Below are 26,487 nucleotides of genomic sequence, written 5' to 3' on the forward strand. Positions count from 1 at the left end.
CACTCAAAATGTTATATAATCTCTATCAAATCTCCCCTCATTCCCCAACACTTCAAGGAATAAACACCTAACCTGTTTAACCTTCCCCTGTAGTTGCATGGTTGGCGTAGTGGTTAGCGCAACATCTTTACAGCGCCAGCGATCAGGACCAGACCAAAGTTCAAATCCCTCAAAGCTTGTAAGGAACTTGTATATAACCATATAACCATATAACCACTTACAGCACAGAACAGGCCAGTTCGGCCCTACTAGTCCATGCCGTAACAAATCCCCACCCTCCTAGTCCCACTGACCAGCACCCGGTCCATACCCCTCCAGTCCTCTCCTATTCATGTAACTATCCAGTCTTTCCTTAAATGTAACCAATGATCCCGCCTCAACCACGTCTGTTGAAAGCTCATTCAACATCCCCACCACCTTTTGCGTAAATAAATTTTCCCTCATGTTCCCCTTATAATTTTCCCCCTTCAATCTTAAACCTTGCCCTCTAGTTTGAATCTCCCCCACTTTTAATTGAAAAAGTCTATCCACGTTTACTCTGTCTGTCCCTTTTAAAATCTTAAACACCTCTATCAAGTCCCCTCTCAATCTTCTACACTCCAGAGAAAAAAGCCCCAGTCTGCACAACCTTTCCCTGTAACTCAAACCTTGAAATCCTATCAACATTCTCTGCACTCTCTCTATTTTGTTTATATCTTTCCTATAATTTGGTGACCAAAACTGTACACAGTACTCCAAATTTGGCCTCACCAATGCCTTGTACAATTTGATCATAACCTCCCTACTCTTGAATTCAATACTCCGATTTATGAAGGCCAACATTCCAAATGCCTTCTTCACCACACCATCCACCTGAGTATCAGCCTTGAGGGTACTATTTACCACAACTCCTAAATCCCTTTGTTGCTCTGCACATCTCAATAGCCTACCATTTAATGCATATGACCTATTTAGATTTGCCTTTCCAAAATGTAACACCTCAACTTATCTGTATTAAATTCCATCAGCCATTTCTCAGCCCACACCTCCAGCCTTCCTAAATCACCTTTTAATCTACGGTAATCTTCCTCACTGTCCACAACACCATCAATCTTTGTATCATCCGCAAACTTGCTTATCCAATTCTCCACTCCTACTTCCAGATCGTTAATATATATAACAAACAATAGTGGACCGAGGACTGATCCCTGAGGAACTCCACTAGTCACTGGACTCCAATTGGAGAAACAATTTTCTACCACTACTCTCTGACACCTCCCATCCAACCATTGATGAATCCATTTGTTCTACCCATGTCTGTGTGGATTTTCCCCAGGGGGCTCTGGATTCTTCCCACCTTTCAATACATTCCGGGTCGGGGGTGGGGGGGGGAGTGCAGGTTAATTGAGTGTAAATTGGGTGGCACAGACTCGTGAGCTGAAATAGCCTGTTACCATGTGCAATTCTCTGCCTGTGAATTGTTCTGATAACTGGCTCCTCTTTTGGCTCTACCCCCACCTACCCCAATATAAACCATGGTTTCACCTGAGGACTATTGTAACTACTTGCCATTGATTGTAAGCGTGTTTGTGCTCCTCTCAAGTCTCTGAATGCAATCAGTTGTGTTACAATTTTAATAGCTTAACTTTGAAGCAGGATGGAAGCCCTGTTGAAGCCAGGCTTGCTCCAGGTCAACCTTCTGTCCCCAGAGGCCCCAGAGGAATTCATCTACTGACTGGAGTGTTTCCAGTCCTACCTGAGTGCCACACAGACATCTTCAACTCAGGTCAGCCCCAAGGAGTTCGCTGTCATCAGGGACTGTGCAACATATGTGTCGTCCATAGAAGACTTGAAGGCCCATTACATGAGGCCTCAGAACAATGTGCTGGTGAGACACTGATGATTATGTCCTTGAACTGTGGGCTCTGACTAGGAAATTCCACTACAAGGCGGCTATGGGAGGAGTGAAGTCGAGGTACGTGAGGCAGCGACTGCTGGAGTTGAGGAAGAGTTGGCTGGCACCCTGGAGTTGGCGAAAACTCTCGAACAGGCTCAACTAGAAGCTAATGATGTCATGGGTGAAACCGGTGCCTTTGCAGAAGGCCAAATCAGTGGGTGCCAGCGTCCCCTGCAGCCCCAGCACCGACCGCTGCAGCCACACACAACCAGGGATGCTACTTCTGTGAACAGGCACAGCATCCCCTCACCTGATGCCCTGCGAAGGACACTGTGTGTTCAGGATGCGGTAAGAGGGGCCACTGGGTGAATGTCTGCCAGGCTAAAAGGTGACTATGTGTGCAACCCCAAATTGATGTTCGACCTGTGCCCGAGTCCTGAAGGACCAGCCCCGACCTCTATATGCTGCTCGCCATTGACATCTTGTTGTTCCTCGTGGTGGGATCCAGCACTGGAGGTGAAGCATTATGGGAAGCAATGGCGGCCATCTAGACATGGCCATCAAGATGGTTGAAGCCATCTTGTCCTCCCTCGGATCAAGATGAAAGAGTTGACATCAACATGGGGAGCATTGTGGTTTCCAGAGCATTGGCCATGGTCATCCTTGATCAGGCAAGACCTCACCAATTGAACATCTAGATGATAGAGATGAGGGTAAATGGACACTCAAATGATTGTTTGGTAGGCACTAGCTCCACAGAGATTGTTATAAACTCTGCCACTGCTCGGCAGTACATCTTAAAAGTGGATCCAAAGGACTATCGTAATTACCTAGCACAACATTCACACTCTGAGACTATCCAGGGGTATTGTATTGTACATCTAACTGTGAAAGGGGAGAAATTCTTAAGTTCCAATTGCATGAACTGAAGGATTTGTGTACATCTGTGTTGCTGGGCCTGGACTTCCTGTGTCACCTTAAAAGCATGACAATAGAGTATTCTGGCCCACTCCCTCCGATCACAGTGCAGAACGGAGGGTCCCAAATGCCAGACATCACATGCGGTCTCTCCACCCTAAATATTGATCCCCACCCCCTCCCACTGTTTCTGAACCTGATCCCCAATTGCAAACTTATGGCCATAAAGAACAGTGCGGGGGATCAGGAATTTATTAGAGCCAAGACACTGCATCTGCCCAGCAACAGCACGTGGAGTGTGGTAGTTGTGAAAGGGGAAGGAAAGTCCAGGCTAGTGATTGACAATTAATCATTTCACATTCCAGGACGCGTACCCCCTCACTCGAATTTCGGACATGGCAAACTAAATTGCGCAATATTGGGTCTATTTGATCATTGACCTGAAAGCTGAATACAATGAATTATCAATCCATTCTGAGGACCACCCGTTCACAGCATTTCAGGCAGACAGGTGGCACTATCAGTTGCGGAGGGTCCCTTTTTGTATCACTAATGGGGTCTCAGCCTTCCACAGACAGATGGACAAAATGGTTGATGAATATGGGTTAAAGGCCACCTTCCCTTATCTCAACAAGATCACCATTTGTGGGCACTCTCTGGAAGACCATGACGCCAATCTCCAGTCATTTCTCCATACCACCAAGGCCCTAACCCTCACATACAACTCCAGTAAGTGCATGTTCCGGACTAAACGTCTGGCTATTCTGGGCTATGTGGTGGAGGATGACCCCAATTACATACGATCCCTGTTAGACCTCCCAATCCTAAAGACCATGAAGGCCTTAAGGAGGTGCCTGGGGTTCATTTCTTAGTACGCCCAGTGGGTCCCTCACCACGCGGATAAAGTCTGCCCCCCTTAAAGTCCACCTCCTTCCCATTATTGGCTGAAGCCTAGGTGGATTTTGGCTATGTTCGGAGTTACATCGCAAAGGCCACAATGCATGTGGTGGACAAGAATGCTCCGTTCTTGGTTGAGAGCGATGCCTCAGATGGAGCTCTGGCCAGGCCGGTAGCTTTCATTTCTTGCACCCTACAAGGCCATGAGCTTCAGAACCTATAAGTGCAGAAAGATGCTCAATCATTATGGGGGCCAATAGGCATTGGAGACATTACCTGGCTGCCAGAAAATTTACACTGCGATTGGTGTCATTCATGTTCAATAACGCAAAAAGAGGCAAAATAAAGAATGACAAGATTGCGAGGTGGAAAATCGAACTCTCTGCCTATAATTATGATATACCATACAGGCCAGGTACTTCCAATGAGCCTCCAGATGCCCTGTCACAAGGAAGCTGTGCCTCTGCACACACCAGCCAGTTGCAGTCACTGCACGATGAGCTTTGCCACCCAGGCATCACCTGCATGGCTCATTTCGTAAAGGCATGCAACCTGCACAACTCCATTGAGGACATCGGGGAAATGACCAGGTCCTGCCAGGTCTGCGCAGAATGGAAACCATACTTTTACCACCCCAACAAAGCATACCTGATAGAGGAATCCTGCCCCTTCGAATGACTCAGTGTCAATTTCAAGGGTCTCCTCCCTTCCACCAATGGAAACGTGTACTTTATTAATGTCATTGATGAGTGCTCATGTTTTCCGTTTGCCATCCCCTGACCAGACATGACCACCCCCACAGTCATCAGGGCCTTGCACTCTAATTTCGCCCTGTTCGGGTATCCCAGCTATATTCATAGCGACCAGGGCTCATCATTTATGAGCGAAGAGCTACGTCATTACCTGCTCGTAATTGGTATTGCCTCAAGCAGAATGACTAGCTACAATCTCTGGGGGAACAGACAAGATGAGAAGGAAAATGCAATGGTTTCGAAGGCTGTGAAATTTGCTCTCCAGTCTCATGCTGGCAAGAAGTCCTACCCATGACTATCCACTCCATAAGGTCGCTTTTCTGCACTGCAACCAACACAACTCCTTACGAGGTAATGTTCACTTTCCATCTGGGACCACCCTCCTGGCTTGGCTGATGGCACCGGGGCCAGTCCTGCTGAGAAAGCACGTGAAGAGGAGTAAGTCAGACCCACTGGTCGAGAACGAGCACCTGCTCCATACCAACCCAACATATGTCTACATGGCATACCCTGACGGCAGAGAGAACACCGTCTCGACCAGAGACCTGGAACCCACCAGAACTGAGGATCTGATGCCTCAAACAATCCAGGAACCACCAAGTACCCCACCCAGTGTCCCACATGACTCTGCTCAGGAAGTGGGTCTATCCACTCCACGACCAGACCCAGAGCCCTCGAGACCCAGTAACCCTGTACCACTAAGGTCCAGGAATTCAGGAAACCTAAAGTCCTCCAGCACTGAGGCGCTCAATCAGAATAACTAGACCTCCTGACAGACTCAACTTGTAAATATTTGTAAATTATTATTAATTTGAATGTATGGTCTCTGTTTTTCACCCACAAGTTCTCATCTGAAGGAAGTGGTGAATGTAGTGAACTGGAATTCACTGACTGTGTGCAGTTTAGATGGCTGGTCCTTCCCTTGGCTCCACCCTCACATACCCCAATATAAACCTTGGTTTTCCTGCCTTACCTCAGATTCATCCAGACTATTGTATTTACTGGCATTGATTGTAAGCTATTAAAAGTGTGTTTGTGCACCTCTCAAGTTTCTGAGCGCAATCAGTTGTGTTACACTGTGCTGTATGCCTAAATAAAAAATTTAAACTCAGCTCTTCCATTTTGTGACATTGTGTAAATCTTCTCTGCACTCTTTCAATCTTATTGATCCCTTTCTTGCAGTTTGGTGTCCAAAACTGCAAACAATACTCCAAATTTGTCCTCACCAGTGTCTTTATCATAACATTCCAACTCCTGCACTAAATACTTTGCCTTGTGAAAATCAAAAAATGACAAGATTGCTAGGTGGAAGATCGAGCTCTCCACCTACAATTATGACATTGCTTATCGGCCAGGAGCTCTTATTACCTTATCCAGAGACAACTGCGGTCTCTGCATAATGAGCTCTGCCATCCAGGGGTCACCTGCGTGGCTCATATTGTCGAGGTGTGCAATCTGCCCTACTCCGTGGAAGACATCAGTGAAATGACCCTTTCAGGGTGTTATGTCTCTCTATTCCCAGACTCATGATTGGAAAAGTTGCCCTTTGGGTTCCACTATCCTTATCCACTTCCCTCATGATTTCATAATCATACCCAAGGTTGCTCCATGAACCTCTATTCTCCAGGGACTAATGCCTGGTGTTGGACCCATTACAAGCCCAGAGGACCCCAAAACCCAGCAGCATTAGATATTCACCATGACAAAAGATGCTTTTAATTATCTTTAAACATGAAAGTAGAATCACACTTGAACTTATCTCCATGACTTACTTAACCTAATTTAACCCCCTTCTAAGTGCATGTGTATGTAATGTGTGTGTAAATTCAGAAAAATTCTTTGGTTCATAGTCCAATATCACTTCTCATTCCTCCAAGTTCACTGGTTGCAGGCAATTCTTATACTGTGCACAGAATTTAATATTTATAAAATTCACCAGACTTTAGTGCTTGAAAAGTAAATGGTTATTGCTCAGGAAGGTTCTTGTCGGTTTTCACAGAGAGATTTGTTGTTCCTCTAATCAGCTACTTCACTGTCTTGCTGACGAAACTTGCCTCTTCAGGGTTCTCCAGATGATAACCTCTCTCTTTCAGGTCATCATAGAGTTCCTTTCTGCTTCTCTTATTCCAAGTGAAACATTAAACAGCCTGCCCTCTCCTCTTGCATGAACCACAAGGGCTTTGACCTGGCCATGTTCCAAAATGAGGCTTTCCAAAAGCTTGCCAGCTTGTCCTGTTCTAGTCCCAGCTACTGTCTGCTGGCTGTAACACACACACTCTCTCTCTCTCTCTGAGTCTCTGAGAGAAAATCTGTTTGACTCTTTCTGCTTGCAAAACTACATGACCCTTTCAGAACAGCAAGCTCTCTTCCAGACAGTAGCGACTCCGACAAGCTCTTTCATCTGTAGCCTTTTGCAACCAACAATCCATTAGAGAAGTCTTTTGAGCACTTTTCAAAAGCTCTGGTGCCGATATGTCTAGCATGAAGCAGAGCTCCAGTATTTTAAATGAGATCTGCTTTAAAGTGTTTGTTTGTGACCTACTCTAACAAGCCTTTCCCAATTTATTTCCCAAAAACATAACTATATATATCTACATACTCTGTCACAGACCACAGATGCCTGTGATTGGAGAGCAACAGAGAGGTATTTTTCTCCAGTTTCCTGTCACATTTTGTTGCCAGGATTAGAAAATATAAGGCAAAGTTAGCAGGTTTTCTCTTTGGAGTGAAGAAGAATGAGAGGTGACTTATTGGAGACGACAATACTGTGAGAGGCATAGATAAGGTAGACGACCAGCATCCAGGGTGGGAGTAGGAAACATACCTGTTCAAAGTGAAGGGAGGAAAGTTTGGGGGGGAGGCATGTCAGAGGTATGTTTTGCACATGCAGAGTTGTGGGTGCCTGGGGTGATGATGGAGGCTGGAACATTAGTGGCATTTAAGGTACTCCTAGGCAGGCACATGGATTAAAGAAAAATAAAGGATTATGAGGTAGGGAGGGCTTAGTTTATTTTTTGTTAGAAATATGTAGGTCAGCACAACATCAAGGGCTGAAAGGCCTGTACTCTACTGTAATGTTCCAAGTTCCCTGTTCTATGCTCTACATCCACACTCCCCAAAGTACAAATCAGGAGTGGTGTGGAATTATTTCCAAAGAGTTTGATGGTGTTGTGGCTATTTTCTTATATTGGTGTCAGTGAGCTGGAGATCTTCAAATTGATTGACTGTAGATCGATATTGAAATAGTCAATGAAATAGATGTAGAAACTGGCGCCCAGTATCAATAATGGAGACAGTGAGACAATTAAATCGTTTAAAAGTCAATCTCGCTTTTTGAAAAGAATATTCATTGAGTCCATGTACAATTCAAAAGTTCACAATGTGACTCCAGAGTCAGAGTTAACAGGATGTTGGACAGGACATTCACGATAGAGGGGAGATCCAAGCAGTGTACCTGTGGACAGGACATTCATGATGGAGGAGGTCCAAGTGGTGTACCTATGCACAGAACATTCAGAGACTGGGGGTACAAGTGGGATACCTCTGGAGAGGACATTCGTGGGGAAGTTGTGGAACAAGTTTTTCACCTTTGGACTGGACATTCATGGGGGCGAACAAGTTGGTACCTGTGGGCAGGACTATCAGGCGGGGAAAGGAGAACAAGTGGGGTACCTGTTGACAGGATATTAACTGGGAGGATGGGGGTGGTTGTTGCTGATAAACAAGTGACAGAAACTCAAACTCCTGATGTTTCTTTTATGGTTTTCAGAGCAGAACAACCAGCGTTGAAGATACTGAAACACTATTACAGTGCCAGCCACTTGTGTTTGAATTCAATGCTGTCTGGCAGGAATTTGCAGGTTCTCCCCATTTTGTGTGGGTTTTTCTTGTGGGTGCACCACTTTCCTTCACGTACAAAGATATATGGGCTTTGTACTTCTATCTTGTTGCAAATAAACTTATTTTAAATTAAATTTCAAAATTCACATGAATGAGGGTAGAATGCCAGCATCCGAACTGTGCTCAATTCAGTTGAACTGCTTGATGAGTATCCTACCTGGAACATGCATTTCCTGCATTAATGTCCACCCCAGCATTGTGTCTGATATTCAGCACCCAGCTTTGTATTTATCAATGTGCCACCTATATCGCACCCCCCACTTTGCATCTACCACCAACAACTCACCCCTGCTGTATGTGTGACCTACATCACACGCATACTTTGTATATGCCACCCACCCCACACCCTTGCTTTATGTGTCACCTACATCATAACCCCATTTTGTAGGTGTAACCTACATCACACCCACATATACCACCTACCACCCACCCCGGCATTATATGTCACCTACATCACAGCCCCACTTTGTATATACCACTTACCCTCCACCCCTGCTTTATGTATCAACTGCATCACAGACCAATTTGCATACACCACCACCCCCACCCTTGCCTTATATGTCACCTACATCACACCCCCACTTTGTATATACTACCTACCCCCCCCACCCCTGCTTTATTTATCACCTACATCACACCCTCACATTGTATATGTCTCCTACATTACAACACCACTTTGTATGTGTCACCTATAACATACCCCACTTTGCATATACCACCTACCCCCACCACTGCTTTATTTGTCACATATATCACACCCCCACTTTGTATATTCCACCAACCTGCCACCTCTGCTTTATGTGTCACCTACATCACACCCGCACTTTGCATGCATCACTTACATCACACGCGCTCATTCTATCTACCACCCACCCCCCACCCCTGCTTTATGTGTCACATACATCACACACCCACTTTGCATATACAACCCACCACCCACCCCTGTTTATGTATCAACTACATCACACCCCCACTTTGTATCTACCACCAACACCTCGCCCCTGCTCTATGTGTCACCAAACTCACACCCCCATTTTGTATATACCACCCACACCCCACCCCTGCTTTATGTGTCACCTACATCAAACCCCCACTTTGTATATGTCACCTATATCACACCCCACCTTTGCATATACCACCTACACCCCCACCACTACTTAATGTGTCACCTACATCATACCCTCACTTTGCATATATTACCTACCACCCATCCCAGATTTATATGTCACCTACATCACACCCCCACTTTGTATGTTTCACCTACATCATGCTCCCACTTTGTATCTACCACCACCTCACCCCTGCTTTACGTTTCACCAAACTCACACCCCCACTTTTTATTTACATTGCAACCCCACCCCTGGTTAATGTGTCACCTACATTGCACCCCCACTTTGTATCTACCGCCCACCCCAACCCATGCTTTATGTATCACCTACATCACACCCCCACTTTGTATATACCACCCACCCCCAACCCCTGCTTTATGTGTCACTTATATTTCACCCCCACTTTGTATATGTCTCCTACATTACAGCACCACTTTGTATTTGTCACCTATAACATACCCCCACTTTGCATATACTACCTACCCCCACCACTGCTTTATTTGTCACCTGCATCACTCCCCCACTTTGTATGTTTCACCTACATCACAACCCCACTTTGCATATATCATCTACCCTGCTTGATGTGTCACCTACTTAACACCCCCACTTTGCATTTACAACCTACCCCCCCACCACTGCTTTATGTGTCAACTTCATCAAACCCTCACTTTGTATCTACCACCCACACCTCACTTCTGTCTTCTGTGTCACCAACATCACACCCCCACATTTTATATACCACCCACCCCCCACCCCTGCTTTATGTGCCACCTACATCTCAACCCTCATTTTGCATATACCACTTCCCCCCACCACTGCATTATTTGTCATCTACAACACACCCCCACTTTGTATCTACCACCCACACCTCACCTCTGCTTTATGTGTTACCCACATCACACCTCCACTCTGCATATGTGACCTACATCCCACCCCCACTTTGTATATACCACCCACCCCCACCACTGCTTTGTGTCAACTACATCACACCTCCAATTTTTCTCTACCACCCACACCTCACCCCTGCTTTATATGTCACCAACATCACACACCCACTTTTTATCTAATACCTACCACCCCACCCCTGACAAGCACACACAGCCACTTTGTGTGCTCTTTGCAGCGCACCCCTGCTTTACGTGTAACGGAACAAGAAACTCTGCAGACACTGTAAATAGAGTAAATATACAACAGTGCAGTAGAAACTCAACTGGCCTTGCAGCTTCCATCAGAGTCAAAGATAAATAACCAACATTTCAGGCCTGAGCCTTTACATGGAAAACCAGGCAGGCACCTGAATAAAAGGAAGGGGTAGAAGCAGCAGTGGGAGAAGCACAGGCCAACGTAGGAGGCCATTGGTACACATGGACAAGGAGGCAGGAAAGAAAAGACAAGAAAAGAATGCAGCACAAGTATCTGCGATCCTTGTCAGAGCCATTCTGGGAGGTGTGAAGTAATGCTTTGTATATGTCCCCAACAAGCATCCCCACTTTGTGTGTGATCTACAACCCACCCTTGCTTAGTGTGTGTCATCTACATTGTTTATTTGAATGTCCAGAAGGTGCCACATAAAAGACTTGTTCAGAAAATAAGGATGTATTCAGTTGGGGGTGATGTATTAGCATGGGTAGAGGATTGGTTAATCAATAGAAAGCCAAGAGTTGGGGTGTGGTGTTGTTTTTAGTTGGCAATCAATGGTGAGAGGGTGCCACAGGAGTTGGTGCTGGACCCTCAACTGTTATTTTTTTAAACTTTATTTAATATTTTCAAAAGAAAAACTTTTACAAAGTCCATAATATAAAAATTAAGATTACAACTGACCCACACCCCTCCACCCACCCTCAGCAAACTCCCCAAGGGAAGCATTGAGAAAATAAAAGAAACACATACAACAATTTAGAATATTACTAAACTCATACATTTCAAATAAGGAGACCACATCTTAACAAAAAGAGTCGTAATTATCATGCAAATTATATGTTATTTTCTCCATATAAATACAGGACCTCAACTCATTATGCCAACGAGTTACATTTACTTCAGCCTTGTCTTTCCATGAAATCGCAACACATTTACGTGCTACAGCCAATGCTAAATGAAGAAATGTTGTCTGAAACTTATCTAACCCCAAATCAATAAATGGGGCAGTACAACCCAACAAAAAAAAACAGGAATTTGTAAAATTTATTTAGGATCAAATTGCTTCTTTTCTGGATTTGAATAGGAATACAGTTCAGAGTAATTATGTGATGTTTTGAAGGCATTTTTACATGGTCAAATTATTAGTTATGCATCAAAAGAAAAGAAGAAATTTTTGATGGAGAGTCAGTTATTGGAAAAACAGAGCTGATTTGGAAAAAGAATTTTAGAGGAATTGTACGGAGGTTAATAAGGCAGTTATCCATCTGCCATTTTTCTGCCAGAATTTCAGGATAAAAGGGCATTAATTTAAAACAGGTGCAGAGAATTTTCTTTAGCCAGAGGGTCGTGGAGGCATGTAAGACGGGAATTGACAGGTATTTGATTAGTCAGAGCCTCAAGGGTTGCAGGGTGAAGGTTGAGAAGTGGGGCTGAGTGGTAAGAATCAGCTCATGATTAAGAGGCAGAACAGACCCCCAATGGGCCAACTGGCCAACTTCTGTCCTTATTTCTTGTGAGGTCATCCTGCCCATCGTGTCTTTGCCGACCTAGCTATCCTAATCCCATCCCATCCACCAGCACTTGGCCCATGGCCCTTGGCCCATGTTGTGAGACAACCTGCCTCTAACACCTGCCGACTCTTCCAGTCCTCCCTAACCTCACAACCCCCAATTTTATCCCTGTCTTAGACCAACGGTCTGGTCCCCCCTTGATCAATATGAGTGTCAGTATGATATATTTAGTGGGTGAACTTGCCTCGAAGGGAAATTGTGATTGGTGCTGTAACATGAATGATCTCAGTACAGGGCAGTTGCTATGAATTTTTAAAATTAAATTAAATTATATTCAGATATGCAGTTTGGTAACAGGCCCTTTTGGCCCATGAGTCTGTGCCACCCAATTACACCCCCTGGAAGGTGGGAGGAAACCAGAGCACCCGGGGAAAACACACGCAGACATGTGGAGAACATACAAACTCCTTACAGACAGCGCGGGATTCAAACCCTAGTCCCAATCGCTGGTGTTATAATGGCGTTGTATTAAGCACTATGCCAACCATGCTGCCCAATGAAGAGATTGCTCTCACATTTCCTATGTAAAGTCATGGAGCCAAATCATCTTGTGGAGATTTGCCTGAATGTCAAGTGATAGGCAGGTTGTGGGCAATGGAACCTGTCACACTGCCAATAGTGCGGAACACAATGTCCCATTGTATCTTTGTAAAATTCCAGTGTGTCTCGATTCCAGATATGCATGCTTGTAGCTCAGGAAGTCGTGTGATCCAGAATGTAATAAATTCCCAACGCTTCCTACAGTGAGGAAGCTGCAACCTCTTTGCTGGCACAGAACCACATCAGGGATTCATGCTGACAATCCTTCCCATGACTGCAACTGTTTCATTGCAGCGACTTCAAATGGGCTTCCAACTGGGTGAAATTAGCACCAAAGAAAATTGTAGCAATGTGCCTTAGAGAAAATGTGGCAGAGAATCAGAAAGCATCAGATGTCAGGCAAAGTGCTGTTTTCCAAATGGAGCCATTGGATTTCAGTGAATTGTTAGTGAGTTAGTAAAGGAGGTTCAAGAAAATGTGTTGGCTCCCAGTGGGTCAGGATCTGACTTTTCAATGTTATCAGGAAAGGAAGGGCCAGCAGAAGGGAGGGAGATTGAGAGACAGAAAAGCACCAGAATGGCAGGCACTGGAATCTGGAGCCAGAGGGGCTTAGCACATCAGGCAGCATCTATGAAGAGAGATGGTTGGTCAACTGGGTTGTCTATCATAAAGTGGTCACAGAGTCATACTGCCAGACAGTGTGGAAACAGGCCCAATGGCCCAACTTGCCCATGACAACCAAAAGGCTCCTTCTCATTAGTCCCACCTGCTTGCATCTGACCCATGCCCCTCTAAACCAATCCTTATGCCATCTGGTTATCGATACCCCTACTCTGGGCAAAAGGTCTCCCTGAGTTCCTCTCATGATTTTGTACACCTCTATGATATCAGCCCTCATCCCTCATCCAAGGAATAATGCCCCAGCCTGTTCAACATCTCCCTGTATCTTGGGCTCCTGAGACCTGGCAGCAGCCTCATAAATCTCTTCTGGTAAATAGGCCAAGGGGCAGGTCAGTGGATAAGGTTCACAACACTCCAGCCTTGAAAGTGGTCTGATCTGGCACTGCACCTTGGGGTTTTTGCGAACTCCTGTACAGATGGTCTGTGCAATGAACAACATCACAGACGTGTGCTAAACATCAGAACCATAGAACCATATATAGTAACAGAAACAAGCCCTTTGGCCTGGTAAGTCTGTGCCAAACTGTTGCTTTGGCCAGGCCCATTGACCTGCACCGGGACCATAGCTCTCCTTGCCAATCGCATCCATGTACTTATCCAAATTTTTATTAAATGGTGAAATCAAGACTGCATTCACCACTTCTCCACCATCTGAGTGAAGAAGCTCCGCCTAATGTTCTCTTTAAATATTTCACCTTTTACACTTAACCCATGTCCTCTAGTTCTTTTCTCACCCATTCTCAGTGGAAAAACTTTCTTGCATTTGCTCTGTCTATACCTCTCATAATTTTTTTTTTATACCTCAATGAAATCTCCCCTCATTCTCTGATGAGGCAGTCCTTGTGGACATCTCCAGTGCTTCACTGCTGCAGTCCATCATTCCCACAGGGTTCAAGACAGCCACCCAAGAGAGTGACAATTGCAGGCCCTAATGACTGTGGCACTGTTATCCACCATTATGAAACTCTTCAAGCATCTGGTGATGAAGCACACCAAAGCCTACCTCCCAGAGACCCTGGATCCACTTCAATTCATCTGTCAAAGAAACCATTCCACAGATGATGCTATAGCCTTGCTCCTTCACTCCATATTGACCCACCTAGAGAACAATGCCTCATATGCAGGCTCCTGTCTATTGACCAGTTCAGCATTTAATACGATCATTCCCCAGAGGCTGTAATTGGATTCTGGACTTCCTAACAGAAAGTCTCTCCCAGTTGGTAGCAGAACATCGAATACCATCACGGTGAGCCCTGACACACCTCAGGGCTGTGTGCTCCTTGTACTCCTGTTTATGGTTCTGACCCACGACTGTATCACCAGATCCAGCTCCAACAGAGACGTCATTTGCAGGTGACGCAACAGTTGTTACGTTACAGAGAAGAGGTGGAAAATCTTGTGAAATGGTGCGAGGTAACAACCTGAATCTCAACTTGGACAAGATGAAGGAGATGATTGTGGACTTCATGAGAACCAGGAATTACCACCCTCCACTACACACAACAGCTCTGTAGTGGAGACAGTGGAGAGCACCAAGACCCTTGGAGTTGACTTAACTCGTCACTTATCATGGAGCCGCAACATCTCTTCGGAAAGGTGCAACCGCAACTCCACTTTGTGAGAAGACTGAAGTGGGGGAGGCTACTAGGTGCCATCATGTCAATGTTTTACAGGAGCTCTATCGAGTGTGACCTGGCTGGCTGTATCACCGTTTAGTACGGTTGCTGCAAAAAAATGGATCAGGGGTCAAACCACAGGAGGACCCTTAGTGGCAGAGAGGATGACTGGAGTCTCTCTGCCCGCCCGCCATCATTGTGATCTAGTGGGATCATTGTCTAAAGAGGGCATGCATCATCATTGAGATGATGATGCACAGCATCTTTCAGCTACTCCTGTCAGGAAGGAGATACAGGAGTATCAGAGCCCAGGCAACAAGGCTGAGGAGCAGTTTCTTCCCATGGGCAGTGAGAAAGCTGAACGACCAAAGGAGCTGCTCCCACTAACCACTCATATTTACAAAGCAGCATTTATTTATTGATCTGTAAATATGAATGCTGTATATGTAATGATTGTCTGTATGTATATGATGTCTGGTTGTGTGTCTGCGTGTTTTGCACTGATGACCGAGAATGCTGTTCTAGGATAGTGCAATCAGTTGACAAAAAACTTGACTGACTGGATGCTCCAGGGAATAAAATCTGAATATGTTTAACCTTTCCCTGTAGCTTAGTTCCTCAACACCCAGCCGCATTCTAGTAAATCCCTGCACTCTTGAGAATATACAACACTACAGCACAGTACAGACCCCTCAACCCTCAATGTTGTGCCGACCCATATATTCCTTTTAAAAAAGTATTAAACCTCTCTATCCCATAACCCTAATTTTTTTTCCATCCATGTGCCAGTCTAAGAGTTTCTTAAATGCCCCTAATGTTTCTGCTTCCACAACCATCCCCAGCAAGGCATTCCGGGCCCCCACAACTCTCTAAAAATAACTTACCCCTGATATCACTCCTAAACTTCCCTCCCAGCATCCTATAGGCCTCTTAACGATCCTATCAACCTGTGCATTGACCTTGAGAGATATATGAATTTAAACCCCAAGGTCATTCTGTTCATCCACACTCTTAAGTAACTGACCCTTAACTCAGCCTTCTGGTTTGGCCTTCCAAAATGCATCACCTCACACTTATCCATCTGCCATTTTTCTGCCCAACTCTGCATCCTGTCTATATCCTCTTGTAACTTTTGACAACTTTCAGCTCCAGCCACAACTCCTCCAACCTTCGTATCATCTGCAAACTTACTGATATCCTTCCACCTCTTCATCCAGTTCATTTATAAAAATCACAAAGAGCAAGGGTCCCAGAACAGATCCCTGCAGCCCCTCCACTAGTCATTGATGTCCAGGCAGAATACTTTCCTTCCACTACTACTCTCTGCTTTCTTCCTACAAGCCAATTTTTTTTTATCCACAGCCAAAGTTCCACTGATCCTGTGCCTCATGACTTTCTGAATGACTCTCTCATGTGGGACTATGTCAAACGTTTTGTTAAAATCCACGTAGAGTTCATCAATTTCTTTTGTTACCTCCACAAAAAAACTCAATTAGACTCGTGAAGCACGCTCTTCCCTTCACAAAGCCAGGCTGACTATCCTTTAGTAGACTTGACCTCTCCAAATGATCACGGATCCTATCCTTAAGAATCCTCTCCGTTAGTTTACACATCATAGATGCAAGACTCATTAGACTATAATTCCCAGGATTCTCCCTTTACATTTTTTAAACTAGGGGACTACATTTGTCATTCTCCAATCCTCTGACAACTCCCCTGCAGCCAAAGATGATTCAAAGATCATAGCGACTGCCCCATCTGTCTTTTCCCTCACTTTCCACAACAACCTGGGGTGTATTACATCTGGTCCAGAGGATTAATCAATCTTGATGTTTTTAAGAAGATCCAACACTTACTCTTTCTTAATCTCCACCTTGTCCAGCGCACTGGCCTGTGCAATTTTGATCTCACCCTGAACAAGGTCCTTTTCTTTTGTGAATAGTGATTCAAAGTATTCGTTTAGAATCTCCCCATCCTCCTCCACCTCCTTTATTCTTTAGCGGCTCCACCTTCATTCTCTTCATCCTTCTGTTTCTCACATAAGCATAGAATGCCTTGAGGTTCTCTTAATCCTACACACCAAGGCCTTCTCATGCCCCGTTTGAGCTCTCCTAAGTCCTTTCTTGTTCCTTCCTAGCTACCATATACTTCTCATGAGCCCTTCCTCTTTCCTGTTTCCTGCTTCCTATAACTAGTTTATGCTTTCTTCTTCATTCTTGACTAGTTGCTTGACCTATTTCATCAGCCACGGTTCCCTTTTCCTATCATCTTTTCCTTGCCTCAGTGGGACAAACCTATCCTGAACACTACTTCTGTGCTTTCACTCTTAAACATCTGTTTCCAATTTATTCTCGCCTCATCCCTTCATAATTAGCCGTTCCCCAGTTAAGCACTTCCTAATTTTTCTGTTTTTATCTTTTTCCATAGCTATGTTGAAGCTATAGGGGTTGTGGTCACTCTCACCAAAATGTTCCCCCACCGAGAGGTCCGTTACCTGACCAGGTTCATTCCCCAGAACCAGATCCAGTGTGACCTCTCCTCTCGTCGGCTGGTCCACGTACTGTGTTAGGAATCCATCTTGTACACACCTGATTAATTCAGCCCCATCTAACCCTCTTGCAGTCAGGAGGTTCCAATCAATATTAGGGAGGTTGAAATCACCCACAACTACTGTGTGGTCTTGTTATAATGTGATTGATGGGGCTCCATAAATGTTATCGTGAAAAAAGTTGGTTTGCACTAACTTGGGGTTTCACTGTATATATACACACAAAATACAGGCTGACTTAGAGTTAGAGAAATGGGGGAAGTTTGACAATTGCGAGAGATTACCAGAGGGTAGGAATTTAGTGCATCTCCGAGCGGCACTGACACATTGATGGGTCCGGGGCTGGGGACGAGACCCACTGTGGGTGGGGGAGGAATGGGGAACCCAAATCCACCAGGGCGGCGGGGGAGGTGGGTGAACCTGCTTCAGCGGCTCTGGTCACCCTTGCCTGTTGAACCTGAACCGCATTGCACAAAACTTCTGATTGCCAAGTTCATCAGAATGGCTTTCGGTCGGGCACATGTCAGTAGTTTGTTGTGACTTCAGTGTCCGAACCACCTTCTTCCCCAGTATTTCATTTTCACTTACAGTGTCTCTGCAAAATTAGTACTCGCAGAGTTGACTTTAAAATGTTGTGTGATTTCTCCTTGATGAAAGGTATTTGTTTGATCGCTGAGTGTGCAGGTCATCTTGCAAAAACAAGATAAACATTACTAACCTTAATCATTCAGACGCACCACTTCTAATCATCTGGAACCCGACTTTGGGCCATCCCTGGTCCACATCTTTTAAAATGGGCTCGTTTAACGTCCAATCTCAAAGAATGGAAGGTGGAAATATTGCGTATATTGGGGTCCAATGATTCATTACGTTAAATCAGGGCATGTAAAATCAGGGTTCCTGTATTTTCTGCACCATTGCAAAATCTGCCTGATTATCTGTTCCTTGTTGTCCTGAGGGTATTTGGATATTTTTCCTATAGTTCGTTGACCAAACCTTCACACAATACACCAAATTTGGTCTCACCAATGTCTGATACCCCATCATAACACTCCAACTCCTGTACACAAAATTTTGATTTCTGAAGGCCAATGTGCCATAAGCACTCTACAATTCTATCTACCTGTGACTCTAAGTGAATTATGTACCTGTGCTCCAAGATCCCTCTGTTTGACTGCACACTTCAGTGCCCTACCATTTACCGTGTATGTCCTTTCTTGGTTAGTCCTCCAAAAGTGCAACACCTCACACTTGTCCTGATCCTAATTTTTGTAAAAGTGGGCTCTGGCCTGTCACCAATGCCTGACGTATCTTTGTGAAGGGAAAGGGGGAATCAGTTGACATTCCCTTTGTCAAGGGCATCAAAGCCAATGGTGGAGAAAGTGAAAGGGATCGCCTCCATAGAACAAATGCTAGCAAACATTTTGCTTTTGACTGTCCATTATATGAGGACAGGAAAGGAACAGGTCATAGCAACGAGGCCAGGCTCATCCTTCAAACCCGAAGAATAGGTCAATCCTCACTCATGGTGGCCTGTGTCCACTGATGGCCATCAGGGACAGGCTATGCCCTCTCTCAGGAGACCTGTACATCATGAGGCATTGGACATAGTCCATCTTGGATCACTAGATGAGTCAGGTGACTGCCAACGCAAAGGTGTATGGCTGGGCCACACAGGGACTGGCTGCAGCAACTTTGAGAGCACCTCGCATGTGACTGGCAGCTTCTTTCTCCAATGGATATCCTTGTGAAACAAGTGAGGACTCTCGCTGCTGTGGTCTGAGGTCACCACCTGCTTCAGAAGGACCTCCATGGTACCAGTGCTCTCAAAGGCCAAGGTGACCTGCCTCAATGACTATTGGCCAATGGTACTGACGACTACCGTAATGAAGTGGTTGGACTATGAAGATCATAAGACTATAAGGCATATGTGCAGAAAATGACTGCATTTCTGTTCTAAGTGGACGTCCTTCAATCCTGAAGCTGTGACCTCTTGTCCTGAACTCTCCCACAAAGGAAAACCACCTTTCTACATCTACTCTGTCTGTGTTTAAATGAGATCCCCCCTCATTCTCCTAAATTCCAACAAGAATAGGCCAAAAGCTGTCAAAAACATCACGTATGATAGCCCTTTCATTCCCAGAAACATCCTTAGGAAATACCTTTGAATCTCAAACCTGCTCACTAGTGAGGTCTCACCAGTACATTTTAAAGTCTCAACATCACATCCCTGCTTTTGTATTCTATTCCTCTTGAAATGAACGTCAACATTGCATTTGTCCTTTTTACCACCGACTCAACCTGAAAGTTTACTTTCAGGCTGTTCTGCACGAGGATTCCCAGGTCTCTTTGCATCTGGGAAATTTAAATTTTCTCCCCATTCGAAAAATAGTCTGCCTGTTTATTTTTTTCTAACCAAGTGCATCACCATACACTTTTTGACATTGTATTCAATTTGCAACTTCTCTATCCATTCTCCTAATCCAATGGTTCTCAACCCTTTATTCCACTCACATACCACCTTAATTAATCCTGTTCAAAAATATGCCACAGATGCTCTGTAGTTAGCAATGGATTATTTAAGGTGGTATGTGAGTAGAAAAAAAGGTTGAGAACCACTGTTCTAATCTTTCTAAGTCATTCTGCTGCCTTCCTGTTTCCACCATACCTGCTCCTCCACCTATCTTCATATCATCTACAAACTTAGTGTAGCTGTTTGTGCAATGCTGTTACAATGCGAGTTATCGGGAACGGGGTTCAAATATCGCCCTATCTGAAATTCTATAGCACAAAAACAGACCATTTAGCCCTTCTAATCTGTGCTGAAACATCATTCCGATAAACCAACCTGCACCCAATCCGTAGCCCTCCATACCTCTCCCATCCATGATCTATCCAATTTGTTCTTTGAACTTAAGAGTGAGCCTGCATTTACCACATCAGATGGCAGCTCATTCCACACTCCCATCACTCTCTGAGTGAAGAAGTTCCCCCTAATGTTCCGCCTAAATCTTTCCCCTTTCACCCTAAAACCATATCCTCTCATATTTATCTCTCCCTAATCTAAGTGGAGCCTACTTATATTTACTCTGTCTATACCCCTCATAATTTTGCAAACCTTTATCAAATGTCCCCTCATTCTACTACACTCCAAGGAATAAAGTCCTAACCAGTTTAATCTTTCTCTGTAACTCAACTCCTGAAGACCCAGCAACATCCTAGTAAATCTTCTCTGAACTCTTTCAAACATACTGATATCCATTCTGTAGTTTGGTGACCAGAACTGCACACAATATTTCAAATTTGGTCTCAGCAATGTCTTATACATTTTCACCATAACATCCCAACTCCTGTATTCTTTGGCTTGGCTTCGCGGACGAAGATTTATGGAGGAGGTAAAAAGTCCACGTCAGCTGCAGGCTCGTTTGTGGCTGACAAGTCCGATGCGGGACAGGCAGACACGATTGCAGCGGTTGCAGGGGAAAATTGGTTGGTTGGGGTTGGGTGTTGGGTTTTTCCTCCTTTGCCTTTTGTCAGTGGGGTGGGCTCTGCGGTCTTCTTCAAAGGAGGTTGCTGCCCGCCAAACTGTGAGGCGCCAAGATGCACGGTTTGAGGCGTTATCAGCCCACTGGCGGTGGTCAATGTGGCAGGCACCAAGAGATTTCTTTAGGCAGTCCTTGTACCTTTTCTTTGGTGCACCTCTGTCACGGTGGCCAGTGGAGAGCTCGCCATATAACACGATCTTGGGAAGGCGATGGTCCTCCATTCTGGAGACGTGACCCATCCAGCACAGCTGGATCTTCAGCAGCGTGGACTCGATGCTGTCGACCTCTGCCATCTCGAGTACTTCGACGTTTGGGATGTAAGCGCTCCAATGGATGTTGAGGATGGAGCGGAGACAATACTTTGATTTATGTAGGCCACGATGACAAAAATTTCTTTACAACTCTGTCCATCTGTGATACCATTTCAGGGAATTCAACGGTGGGAGGGAGACTCCAGTGACCCTCTCTGCCATTCTCATGGTCTTACAGATTAACTTCCCATCCATTTCTCTGCAGCAACCATCCCACACTATGATACAGCTCCTGTAGAAGGTTGACATGATGGTGGCAGGTAGCCTTGCCCGCTTCAGTCTTCTCAGGAAGTGCAGTCACTGTTGCGCCTTCCTGACAAGTGAGGAGATGTTGAAAGTCCATGACAGGTCACCAGTTCAGTGAACTCCAAGGAACTTGGTGCTCTTGACTCCCCACTACAGAGTTGTTGATGTATAGTGGAGGATGGTTTTCCTGAATCCCATGATCATCTCCTTCATCTTGTCCACATTGCAACAGGTTGTTACACTCATGCAATTTCACAAGATTTTCCACCTTCTCTCTGTAGTGCAACTGTTCATTGTTGGTGAAGAGACCAACGATTGTTGTGTCATCTGCAAACTTGATGACACCGTTGGAGCTGGAGCTGATGATGCAGTCATGGAACAGGAGTGGACTAGGCACACAGCCCTGAGGTGCACCAGTGTCTAGCGTGACAGTGTTTGATGATTTGATACCAACCTGGTCTTTCCATTAGGGAGTCCGGAATCCAGTTACAGAGCGAGGACAGCTTCTCTACCAGCCTCTGGGGAGTGATTGTATTAAATGTCAAGCTTAAGTCAATGAACAGGAACCTGGCGTATGAGGTGTCATTCTCCAGGTGGGTCAGGACAGAGTGCAGGGGCATCATAAGTGGAATGGTTTCTTCTATTATTAGAGTCCAGAGGACCCACAAAACTAGCAGGAATAGATATGCACCAACTTAAACTTAAACAGAAGTAATTTTTAATTATAATTGAACAAGAAAACAGAATTAAACTTTAAATTATTAATTAACCTACTTATTTAACCTATCTAACCTACTTAATCCCCCCTCTAATACTAAGCGCACGTGTGTAATGTACATTTAAGATCAGAAAAGTTCTTTGGATCACAGTCCAATCTCACTGGTTGCAGGCAATTCTTGTACTGTGTACAGAAGTTAGCATTAACAAAGTTCACCAGCCTTTGGTGCTTAACAGGAGGGTTCTTGCTGATTTTCAGAGACAGATTCCTTTTCCAGGACATCCACACCTGATTCCTGTTTAATCAGTCTTGCTGACAAAACTTGCCCCCTTCAGGGTTCTCCAGATGATCCTCTTTCTTTCAGGTCACCTTTTACACCACCAGTCTTCTCCTTTGACCAGGCAGCCTTCCAAAGTTTGCCAGCTTGTCCCTTTGGATCTGATTTCTGTGCCTCCTCTCTGTTTCACTCCCTCCCTCTCTGAGGGCAAAAATGTTCTGCCTGCCTGAAAAAATCACATGCTCTCCCAGGCAAGCTATATTCTGCAACTTTGTTGCTCTCTTTGCAAAAAGCATTCTGCAAAAATCCTGCAAAAATTCTATGTTTTAAAATGTGTTTGTGTGCAAGCTACTCCAGCAATTCATCCCAAACCACCACTAAATACTCTGTCATTCTATAGGCGAATTGAAATGGGTCCTGAGTCTCTGGGTAGTGTGCTTTGATGAGTTCCATCATCAGACCCTTGATACATTTCATAATGGTGGTGGTGAGTGCCACAGGGCAGTCGTTGACGAGGCCTGTTATTGTCACCCTCTTTGAAACTGGGATGATGGTGGCTGTCTTAAACTCTGTGGAAATGATGGACTGCTGCAGTGAGGCTTTGAAGATGTTTGTGAAGACCTCTGTTAATTATTTTGAGCAGTCCTTCAGTACTTGACTATGTTGTCTAGTCCCACTGCCTTGTGTGGGTTCACCTTGGATGGGGTTCTTCTCACCTCGGCCGCTGCTATTCAGGGTGGCAGTTTATCAGGGGATATGGAGCTTTCTTTGGCATCATCCCGTTCTTCTCATTAAAATGTAAATAGATGTTCAGACTGACCAGGTGTCATTGTCCTTAATTTGCAAGGTTTATTTGTGATCCATTATAGTCCTGATCCCTTACCACATGGGGCTTGTGTTGTTGGTGTCACATATCTGTCCATGGATCCTCTGTGCACATCCCTACTTTGATTTCTGGATTGCATGGGAATGTTCAGCCCTGGCTGATCTTAGTGCCATCCTATCCCCTGTCCTGAAGGCAGCATCGTGAGCACTGAGAGGGGCCCAGACCTCTGCATCCAACCATGGTTTCTGGTTGGCCCTGGTTATGAAGCATTTGATCTCGATGACATCCTCAATGCACTTGCTGATGTAGCCAGTCACTGAGCTCATGTACTCATCTATGTAGGTGACCGCCTCCCTGAAACAGCTCCAGTCCATGGTTTCAAAGCAGTTTGCAGTGCTGCTGTGCCTCATCTCACTCCCCGGCCACGTCCTGATCTCCTTGTTAACTGACCTAGTCTGTATGCTGGGGTTAGTAGGGCTGGTATGTGATCCGAGTAACCAAGGTGGGGGAGGGGGAGGGGGAGGGGTGGCGTGAGGTCCAGCCTTGTACACACCAAGGATGTAGGTGTACACCCGATGCAGGGTGTCCTCTCCATTGGTGGCGAAGTTGACATGCTGTTTAAACCATGCTAAGACTGTTTTCAAGAGGCATGACTGACCTCATCGGCTCCTTCATGGCTTCACCATCCTTCCCAGACTAACCCCAATGCCAGCTCATTTTCCACACTTCTGCCTTGCCCAGCAGAAGAACATAGACCGTGGAAATCAACATGGCCGGAAATTCCCTGGGCAGGTAGAAGGGGCTGTATTTCACCATTAGGTACTCTACCTCTGCTAAGCAGAATGTCTTTATAACAGAGACATTTGTGCACCAGTTCTCACTGACATAAATGCACAGACCCCCCCTCTCCTAGAGTCTTGCTGAAGGCAGCTGGGTCTCTGTCTCCCCTGAAGAAGATGAGGCCATCCAGCTGGGTCGCTGAGTCTGGGATGGTGTCCTGGAGCCATGTTTCTGCAATTGCCAGAGCACAGCAACTCTAATTTTCTCTGTTTCAGATGCAGCCTCAGCTAATCCATTTTCTTCACCAGTGATTTTACTTTTGAGTAAGAGGTGCAGGACTGAAGGGGTTAATTCTCATACTAACCCTGATGCTGGCCTGTTTTTCATGGTTCTGCTTTCTCCATCAGCGTTTCCAATGGCCTCCCACGATCCACTCCGTGGCTTGCAGCAGTCTGTGTTCCCTGCTTCAGTATGTTTAAAGCATGCAGTATTTTACTGATCCGATTTGTTAATTTGAAAGTGCGGTTCATATTTCTTATTTTTGTGAGTGTTTCCTGATTATAGACAGTACATAATTTAATTTAAATTTAGACATACAAAACGGTAACAGGCCCTTTCTGGCCACAAGCCTGTTCTGTCCAATTACACCCAATTGACCAACACCCCCTGTACGTTTTGAAGGGAGGGAGGAAACCAAAGCACCTGAAAGAAATCCCCGCAGACAAAAGGAGAATGTACAAATTCCTGACTGAGAGTGGTGGATTCATACCCTGGTCACTGGCGCTGTAACAGTGTTGTGCCAACCGCTATGCCAACCGTGTTGCTTGTAATGGGTTGGGCATTTCACCATGGCTGAAGGTGCATCGATTGGAGAACATGTCATATGAAGCAAGGTTGACAGAGTCAGGCTTTTCTTTTTAGAACAACAGAGGATGAGAGGAGAATCTGAGAGGTTTAGTTAGGGTGGACAGGCAGCATCTTTTTCTCTGATCGTAATTTTCATGTTTTTTTTAACTGTATATCAGTGTTATAATGTGCTTTTAATTGTATTGTTTAATTTTTAATCTTTTTATTTAATTTAGTGATTTAAATTGATTTGAATAGTTTTGAAATGAGAAACATTTAACAACTGTCATAAACCTTTTTCCATCCCTGAATGTCCTTCAGAATGAGGGCGAATCCCCAAGGAATTTTAAGCATTGTGGCCTGTAATTTGTTTGAATTTAGGACAACACAAAGTAGGAAAAGATTGACTGTAGAACATAAACAGAATGCATTCAAGTGTTAGTTAACAAGAGAGAGTCTGCGGGAGTTTTGAATACAGCGATTTATTGCAAAAAAAACACTCCACCCTCCGGGCAATTCGATTACAAATCTGAGTTCATGACTTTTTCATTCTTTTCTCCATGTTACAGATCAAACTCGTGGAAGAAAGAAGAAACATCTGAAGATGTACAATGCTGACAGTATCAGGGAACACCTCGGGATCTTGCAAAGAGCAATGAAAACGAAAACTCTTACAGGCATGGGCACCAACCTGGGCAACAAGACACACCAGCACTCAAGGCAGAAGCGCTTCTTGTCGTACCCAAGGTTTGTGGAGGTCATGGTCACCGCTGACAACAAAATGGCCCATCACCACGGCAGGAATTTGCAACACTACGTTCTAACACTAATGTCAATCGTAAGTAAAGCTTGACAATGGATTTGAGTTTGTATTGTCTGAGAAAAGATGGTTTGTGATCAGTTCCATTGCAAATCCTGTTTCTCTCCCTCATCCTCCCCTCCTCCTTACCCACCCTTCCTCCAACAATGTCCAGCATTGGACATTGTGTTATTCCCTGGCATCTGACATTGTGTTGTTGCCATTGTGGGAATCTGGGAAGGAAATCCACAGTGAGTGGCAAAAACCGGTGGTGCCAATAACCTGAGCCTCGGCAGATGCGGAACTCAGTTGAATTGATGTCAGAGCAAAGTTGTGCTTGTAATACCCTGTACTGCAGACTCGATGTTGGTCGTTTATGAATGTGATCATTTAGAAGATGGAAATGGAGTCACCTTCTCACATTCCCACTTCCCAAACATTCAACTTGCTTCTTATGGGAATCATGCTTCAAATTAGAGACACGTTTCCAGCTTGGCAGCTATGCTGCTGAATGAGATCCTACCCTGACCTAATGGTCAACCTTCTGACTTGGCCTCTGACAAAACATCCTACAGACGTCTTTTAGTTGTG

At 45.0% G+C, this 26,487-nt stretch overlaps 1 protein-coding gene across 6 annotated transcripts in view; it reads left to right on the forward strand.

The window, feature by feature from the left end:
* LOC138745789 (A disintegrin and metalloproteinase with thrombospondin motifs 20-like) overlaps window positions 1-26,487 on the forward strand; it is a 381,593-nt gene that overhangs the window by 89,137 nt on the left and 265,969 nt on the right. For 5 of the 6 annotated variants that reach the window (XM_069903086.1, XM_069903087.1, XM_069903089.1 and 2 more), the window contains one exon: window positions 25,667-25,935. In XM_069903086.1, coding sequence (XP_069759187.1) covers window positions 25,667-25,935 — 269 coding nt within the window. Of the gene's footprint in view, window positions 1-22,034; window positions 22,244-25,666; window positions 25,936-26,487 lie in introns of those variants that run through there. The other variant, XM_069903092.1, reaches the window with a different exon arrangement.

The sequence above is a fragment of the Narcine bancroftii genome, chromosome 11 (assembly GCF_036971445.1).
Source record: "Narcine bancroftii isolate sNarBan1 chromosome 11, sNarBan1.hap1, whole genome shotgun sequence".
NCBI classification, from domain to species: domain Eukaryota; kingdom Metazoa; phylum Chordata; class Chondrichthyes; order Torpediniformes; family Narcinidae; genus Narcine; species Narcine bancroftii.